Source organism: Nicotiana sylvestris, chromosome 12, assembly GCF_000393655.2.
Source record: "Nicotiana sylvestris chromosome 12, ASM39365v2, whole genome shotgun sequence".
NCBI lineage: Eukaryota > Viridiplantae > Streptophyta > Magnoliopsida > Solanales > Solanaceae > Nicotiana > Nicotiana sylvestris.
In genome coordinates, this window is record NC_091068.1 from 57,112,604 (window position 1) to 57,121,525 (window position 8,922).

The window sequence follows — 8,922 nt, forward strand, 5'->3', positions numbered from 1 at the left end:
GTATCCTCCCCATAAAGTGTGCATCATGATGTGCAGGTAAAGGATTCTGCGCGATATTCTGGGTGTCATTACCTTGGATCACAATCAGATTTTCCTGGATCATCCTTTCTATTTCTTTTTTCAAATCCCGACAACTTTCAACATTGTGCCCCTGGGCATTGGAATGGTATTCACACCTTTTAGAAGGGTCAAAGCTTCTTGCACGTGTGTCCAGATGATTTGGAGGAATAGATGCAATCATGTCGTGATGCTTTAACCTCTCAAATAAGCTTTCATAGGACTCTCCTATTGGTGTAAAATTATCTTTCAACCTTCGTTCCCCTTTATACTTCTGGCTTGGATGTGGGTTATAGGGCACCTGAAAGTTATGTGGAGGCTTCTGGAGATTTTGTGACGCTCGTGCTCGCCTTCTGGGGCGTTTTGGTGGCCGGGCAACATACTGAGGTGGAACAATAGAGTGTTGTGGGTTCTGAGGGGGATAATATTGCTCAGGGGATTCATAGATAACTTTAGGAGGCTGCTCATACCTTCGAGATGTTCTCCTAGGACCTCTTCTTGACCCTGATGTCATCATGATTTCTTCAATCTTCTCATTTGTGTCGCAAAAATTATCAGACTCAACCCGGACAGCGTGAGTTGCAGCTTTAAAAACTGCTTGACTCATAATTTTTCCTGTCTTAAGACCATTCTCTATTATTTCTCCCATTTTGATTGCTTCCGAGAAGGATTTGCCAACTGCGGACATCATGTTCTGAAAGTAATCTGGCTCTTGCGCTTGAAGGAAGACAGTTATTAGCTCGTGGTCATCCATGGGTGGCTTAACTCGAGCTGCTTGCTCTCTCCATTTAATGGCATATTCCCTGAAACTTTCACTTGGTTTCTTTTTCAGGTTTGAAAGGGAAATGCGGTCTGGGGCAAATGTCGACGCTGTATTGGAACTGTTTGACAAATGCTTGTGCCATGTCGTCCCAGACATACCAGCGAGACGTGTCTTGATCCATAAACCATTCGGAAGCTACTCCCGTAAGGCTTTCCACAAAATAAGCCATCAACAATTCTTCATTTCTTCCCGCACCTCTCATTTGATTGCAATACCTTTTCAGGTGGGCAATGGGATCTCCATGTCCATCGTACTTTTCAAATTTGGGAGTCTTGAAACCAGGCGGCAAGTGGACATCGGGGAACATACATAGATCTTTGAAGGCAACACTCTTTTGACCAGACAACCCTTGCTTGTTTTTCAACCATTGTTCTAAGTTTTTCACTCTTTGGGTCATTTCTTCTTGTACCATCTTTCGGGCAGGCTCTTCAATCTTTGCAGGAAGATCAAACGAGTACGGGTGGTACTTAGGAGAGTGGTACTGCTCTTGTTGTGTCGCAAATTGTGACTCATGACGAGGCTGTCCTTGCCCACTGGCCCATGCTTGACACACTCCGGTCATTTGCTGTTTCAGTATTCTATTTTTTCCGGCACAGTAGACTCTTGTTGAACCCTCTGAACAAACCGACCAACTCAACTTTCTTCACAATTCAAAACAAAACATGTTAGAATGGACTCAGTCGGTTCTTATTAATAGTAGCAACATCTTTTTTTTCGATTTTTTTTTCCGATTTTTTTTCGATTTTTTTTTGTTGTGGTCGAATCTTATGGAGATTGCCTACGTATCATGACCCCGCATGAATCAGACCTTGCGTAGTTCGGACCAATAAAAGATAAGCAATACTAATCATTTTTTTTTCAATTTTCATATTGGGTTTCAAAGGTTTAAAAATGACCTACAAACTTGAAAATCAAACGACCCACATATTATAATCAAAAGTTTTACAAACTCCAAAACAAACGGCCAGCTTCCTTTCTCCGTTTGACAAATGCAACCAAACGGTTATTTTTGCAAATGTGACCCCTTTCAAATCTCACATGAATTTTGAGGCCGGTGAGGATTATTTTATGACACTTTACACACTTGTCCGTTCTTTTACGAAAATAACCTTTCGACAACTGAAAGATACTCTAAGGCTATTTTGGCAAGAACGGTTTAAGACGCGACCGAAGCTGGCTCGACTTATTTTGACTAAAAATCCACACGGTATTCACCTGACCGTTGACTCTTTATTTATTATATTTTTTAATTAATTTTTTTTTTCAAATTACAATAAAAAACCGGGTGTTGCAAACACGGCCCTTCAGCGCCTCGGGGACGAAGATTTTTTTAAGGCTGTGTGGGTCAACTGGATCAAAAAATCCTAAATATGACCCAAAAGGTGGTTGTTTATGCAAAGTCAGCCTTCCGGCGTCCCTTTTGGGAACATTCGGTTATGTCTTGATAAAACAGCGTCACCCGACTTCTTTATGACAAAATTAAAATTTGACATATATTTTTTTGTTTATTTATTGGTTTTTGGCTATTTTAGCAAAAAGGGGGTTGGACCCGATGAGGGTTGCCTACGTATCTCACATCCAGTGAGAATCAAACCCGCGTAGTTCGGGCAAATTAACCGAACTATTTTAAAACAGGATTTTTTTTTCTTTTTCAACAGCAAATAACAAAACCACTTTCCAAGCACGACTCTTTCATTTTCCTTTTGGCATTTTCAGAAACAAATAAATAAAAAAACTATTTTAAAAATAAGACTTTTTTCATTGTCATTTTTCAGGGGAAGACAAACTATTTTCCTTTTTTTTTAAAAAAAAAATAAGACATAACAACAATTTTTTTTTCTTTCTATTTTTTTCTTTGTTTTTAATAAAACAAACTAATAAGACATTTTTTTTTTCATTTTCTCAAATTTTCTGCAAGAGTTTTGACGGTATTCGGGCATTGGGTATTTTTTTCAAAATAAACAATCAATTCCCTAACCGCTTATTTTTTTTTCAATTTCAAAATATTATTCTTGATATTTAAAAGTCAGTCAACACACAAGTCCGAATCAAATAAATGCGCAAGTAGGAGCAAGTAAGATGCATCAGGATGGTCATTTTCATTTTTGGTACACCTGTCCTAGACAGACCCAACCCCTGTGTTGAGCCTCCAAAGTCAAATGCACGTGATGCAAACAAACGTTCCTACTAGGGATCCGGCATGAAGCTGAGTTATTCTAAGTGAAAAAACCTGAGGCATATTGTTCTAGCCCTGGCTTACCCAAGTGGACAGCTTGAGCCGAAGTGGGGGCAACGTACCGGGAGCACGAAAGTCTACCCGGCCTAGTTACTTGTCCCAACTTCGTCTTATTTGGTATGACTTCTAACAGAAAGGTGGGCCACGCGCACGTGTGCACCATAAATTCAGAAGACTCAGAAGGAAGAAGGGTTTCGTAGCAGTTGTATATATTCATAATTCAAATAATATTAAAGCGGTAAAAGTGTCATTTAGCACATTGGGCATATATCATGTAAAAAAATCGGATAATAAATAAAGTCAACTATAACAATTATTTTAAGCTCGAATTCTTGAACCCTAAACCAGAGATTCTGGGTTCGTTCCCCAGCGGAGTCGCCAGAGCTGTCACACCTCCTTTTTCCGCACCCGCGGGGGGCGTAGGGGAGTTTTCTCCAATTAAAGGACAGTCGAAACGAGATTTGTTTGTTTATTTCAGAGTCGCCACTTGGGAATTTTAAGGCGTCCCAAGTCACCGGTTTTAATCCCTGAATCGAGGAGAATATGACTCTGTCTATTTAACAGTCTGCGCACCAGAAATCTGGATAAGGAATTCTGTTAACCCGGGAGAAGGTGTTAGGCATTCCCGAGTTCCGTGGTTCTAGCACGGTCGCTCAACTGTTATATTCGGCTTGATTATTTTGATTTGTAAAATACATTTTTATTGCATGATTTTATTGTTACCGCTTCTATTTAGATTTAAAGGCCCTTCTTTGAATCGAATCACGCGTAAGTATATTCGTGTTATAAATTATATTTTTTTTTTAAAAAACATGCGGAGTTGTGTCACGCGCACGTGTACACAATAATATAGATAATATTTTTATTATAATAATTATTTTCGAAATTATGCTTTAATAAAATCAAGAACATTCGCCCCTTTTGTATAATTAAGTAGTGAACCTCACATCTCGGGTTTTTATGAAATTAATAATGATATTCTCCGAGGAATCCCTTTTATTAAATATTCGATCGAAGTTGCGCGAACGCATAATCCGAATTGCTTTTAGAAATATAATCAGGTTACGCGAACGTATCCCTAATCACAAAAATATTCTTGATAAGGTTCTCTACAAATTGTTATTATGTGTTGACCGCGAGCCTTGTTTTACACATATGAATCATATACCTCAAATTTTAAAGAATTAATGACATGAAAAAGAAAACAGACAATATGTATCTAAAACTAACATTTTTTCGTGGATACAACATTTGGATGTCCATAAATCGAATCGTGTATAAAATTGGGAAAGAACTTAAAATGATAAACAAATTAATAGTTTCCACAGAATCTTCATTGTTTCATTTAAGGCGAACTCTTCTTCTATATATCTTTTACATAAAATGCCACGATTCGTTTATAAATCCTATGTCCTTCTCATGTATTTGTTTTAGTCCAAAGTTGCAATGGTTTGGTTAATGTTTGCAATGGAAGACAAGAGTCAAGTTGATAAGAAAGAGAACTATTATACAAATTGATTCAATAAAATTTCATCACATGCAATATAGTTGTACGTTTGAACCATTCCTAATATTGTATCAACTCACCTTCCACATATGATTATATATATACTCATCATCATGCCATATATGAACATACAACTTATATCAATCTAAACCAAAATCAGATTTTTTACAAGATATACTAATAATGTAATTTCTTGATACTTCCATTCTACTTTACATTTAGCTAACAATATTACGGGATGTAATTAATGGCCCATTTTATGCCATGTTCCCTACCTTGATATTTCAATCATGACTTCACTTAATGAAAATTCCGAAATAGATGATATTATTACAACACTTAAACGAATTTTAAGAGGTAACAATTATCTTATATTCATTACGCCAAACGTACTATTATATTAATCAACTGAAACAAAAACCAAATTTTTTAACTAATGAACTTGAACGAATGGAAAACAGAATTATAATTCCCGAACTTCATTAATTTGTCATGTTGAAGCTTTTCGTGACATGAATTTACAGATATGTACCTGATATTGGAAGCAAAAGAAAATGAAGATGAGAATCAGCAGCAGTAATAACAGTACAACAGCAACAACTGCCCAGCAACAGTAACAACCCAGTAACAGACCGGTGGAGTAGTAATCCCAAAAACAAAAGCCTTAAGCTTTAAATGAAACAACAACCATCAATACTAATTTCAAACAAAGAAAGAAAGCAGTAGATTTTTTTTTTGTTTTTATTTTTATTTTGAAAGCTTAAATATTTTTCGGAATTTTTCTCTCTCTTATTTTCAGATTTTTTTCTCTCTCTCGTATCTGTGTATATATTTTCTCTCTATCTGTGTATGTTTTTCTCTATCTGTCCCTCTTATTTTTTCTCTCTGTATTGTTTTTCCTCTTCCCCCCCCCTTCTTCATAAATTTTCTCTTCTATTTATAGCAAAATTTTCGAAATTTTCAGATTTTTTTTATTATTTTATTATTTTTTTAATTAAAAGAAATCTCACTTACAAATTGCTTTTATTTTTTTAGAAAAAGAAATCTCACCTTTATTTACTTTTATTTTTAAAATTCCAACTTTAATTACTTTATCTTATTTAAAATCCCACTTTTTATTTTTTAAAAGAGAATCTCACTTTATTTAACTTTTCTTTAAAAAACAAACCACTATCTTTTCTTTTTCTTTTAAAAATGCTACTTTCAATTACTTTAATTTTTTTAAATTTTCAGATACCTTTATATTTATTTTTTAATTCCAACATTCTTTTACTTTTTAATTTTTTTTAAATTTTCTACATTCTTTTACTTTTTTTTAAATCATTCCCGAAATTATTATATATGTTTTTTAAAAAAAAAATAAAAATAAAAAAATAAAATAAAATATTTTCGAATTTTTTTTATGTATAAAAAAACAAAAAATAAACTATTAATAGTGATAATTCACCTTTTATTTTTTATTTTTTTGGTTTTATTTTGTGTTGGACAAAAATGAACAAGGGGTGTTGGGTTAATGGAGCGGACCGGGTCGACCCGGTTTGAAACGGACCGGGTCATGGGGAAAGTTGGGCAATTATTTGGGCCTGTGGTTTGAAATTGAAGAAGTGGCCCAATCCGATTTTTCTTTGTATTTTTGTTCTCTTTTCTTCTTTTATTTTTCTAAAACTAAATTATAAAAGTACTTAAATTATTATTAAGAACTAAATTAAGTTATAAAAGCGCAAATTAACTTTCCAATAACAATTAACGCACAATTAAGTAATAATTAAGCATAAAATTGTTCATTTGGACATTAAATGCTAAAAATGCAAAAGATGCCTATTTTTGTATTTTTTTATTAATTTAACAAATAAACATGCATAGACAAACATACAAATAGTTACACAAAATATCACAAAAATTGCACACCAAGAAAAATTATTTTATTTTTGAATTTTTTGGGAGTAATTCTCATATAGGGCAAAAATCACGTGCTTACAGCTGCCCCTCTTTGCCCGAAGACACGAAGGGTTTTCGTGCAAAGATAAAGCGAGCGATTTTTGCCCATCCGAGTACTCCGTGTGAAGCATTTTTTGAAAAAGATTTGACCGAACCTTTGCTTCAAAGGTTTCCTACATATCCTGGGCTAAACAGGAATCAGGTCAATGTAGTTCGGGAAGTTTTGGTAGCTGGGACTACCGTGGGACTGTGATGTTACTGCTGCTTCGTGCTGTTTTTACTGCTTGCTGACCTCCTTATTACACCTTACTGTAAAGGAAATACAAAATTAAACTAGACTATGGTACATGAATTATAAAATCTTATCTAGATCATGCTCTCGCGTTTCTTGTTGTCTTGATATCTTGGTGACTCTTGGGCATTGGTCTTATTCCGTATTCCTTTTGGAACTCTTGTTGTTTCTTGTTGGGGATCTTGTTGGACTCCTCTGTTTTATTGATTCTAAGTGTGCTCCTTTTTCATATACCAAACAATGAATAAACAACAATTCCAGCATAACTAATCTCAGCATAACTTATCCCAATATAACTTATACCGGCATAACTTATACTGGTATAACTCATATTCCAACCGAATGACTCCTTATTTTGCATTGCCAAGTATAAATAATACCAACATTAACTATTGGGAAATGGGCCCCCAAACTGGTCGGCTTATTGATAAATAGGCCTCCAAACTGGTGGGGCCTAAAGCATTTGCCTTACTAGTTTGTGCATTGAGCCGACCCTTAGGAGGAAGACATGATGAGTTTGAAGAATATATATGGAGAACGCGCGAATCACTCATAAGAATGAATTCCATTGTACTAACCTAAATGGATTCAATAAAAATTGAAGAGATGATTGAAATATAGTCGCTAAAATGGTCCTTCCAAAAAGGCATAATACTTCTACAGTACGTATATATGTTGTGTACAAATATAGGAGCATGCTAGCACTTATTATGCTGCTTCTCCTACTAAATGCACATTGTTCTTTGACAGGGCACCACATTATTTATTATGACTACCCCAATATTCTTTGATCATCTATATATCCCAATTCCGGTGTTATTGTCCCTTAGCTTCCCGAATGTTTAATAATCATCCACTCATGTTATCACAACAGTAAACAACAAGCAAAGAGAGGGAGAGAAAAAGAGGAGCAATAAAGTATTGGTACTAATACAAATTAAAAGGACTAACATAAGAGGTGGTTTCTGGATTATATCTACAACAAGAGATAGCTAATCATGAAATACATGCATCAGCGCATCAACTACAAGGTTGCCATGAAATTAAACAGTTACTAGCTAAATTGACGCATTATATCAACTATAACATACTTAGCTACAAAACTTAAAGCACATTAATTAAGGAAACCAAAAATAAAAAATGGAGGAATAATCCATCCATCAACCTAATCCTGCTATTTTTTGGTCAAATCAAAGCCAGAGAGCACCGGCTTCCTTGAGAAGTGGGACAAGAGTGCCATTAATATGAGAAGCCATAACTCTATCCATTGCTCCAATTAGTTTTCCACCAATGAAGACAACAGGGACTGCAGGAGCGTTGCCTAAAAGCCTAGAGAGTGCTCTCTCCATTTCGTTGCCTTTGGGGTCTTGGTCCAATTCGTACACCGTAGGGTGCACTCCCATTCCACAAAACAGCCTCTTCACTGCATGACACATGCAACATGTGCTCACGCTGAATATCACCACCGCGCTTCCTGACGCCAGCCTCACAACCCTCTCCAACGGGTCTGACGACGATGACGATCCACGCCTTGTTGCTATGTTGTTGTGGTAATTTCCAGCCCAAGATGACTCTGCTGCTTGATACATTGTAGCTAATATTGAAGAATAAGATAAATAAAAAGAGAGCAAGAAACCGAGATGAAAAAAAAGTGAGAGTGTCCGAGGAATATTTGGTGTTTGAATGATGAAAAGAAGATAAAGTGTGAGGGGGATATATAGGTGTGGAGGGACGGTGCTTTCATGAATAAGGGGGTATTTGTCGGTTATTGTCGCCAACGCGTGCGTGGGAAATATTGGAACTTAGGTAATATAGAATTAAATGTTTCATTAAATAAAGGACTGCGAACATTAAAGTTGAGATGTAAGCACTTGTAATAATGCTCTTAAAGAAAAAGAAAAGTATGAGAAATTAAGGTAAGAGGCAAAGGTGTCAGCAGATGGAGGCGGCTATGGTGTTTATATCTAAAATAAAATCCAGAGAGTACGTTGCAATAGGCCCAAAAAAATGGAAAGTCTTTACTCTCAAGTAGTTAAGTGTGGGTTATACCACATTACTCATGGAGACAA

The 8,922-nt window shown here is 35.7% G+C and overlaps 1 protein-coding gene across 1 annotated transcript; it reads right to left on the reverse strand.

The window, feature by feature from the left end:
• Window positions 1–7,798: 7,798 nt before the first annotated feature.
• Window positions 7,799–8,521, reverse strand: LOC104247589 (glutaredoxin-C1-like). Its single transcript, XM_009803645.2, has one exon. It carries the CDS (start codon window positions 8,440–8,442, stop codon window positions 8,044–8,046), a length of 399 nt encoding a protein of 132 aa, XP_009801947.1. The 5' UTR covers window positions 8,443–8,521; the 3' UTR covers window positions 7,799–8,043.
• Window positions 8,522–8,922: the final 401 nt, after the last annotated feature.

Coding starts and splice junctions, on each gene's coding strand:
- LOC104247589 (XM_009803645.2), bottom strand. CDS start 8,442: ATGTATCAAGCAGCAGAGTCATCTTGGGCTGGAAATTACCACAACAAC.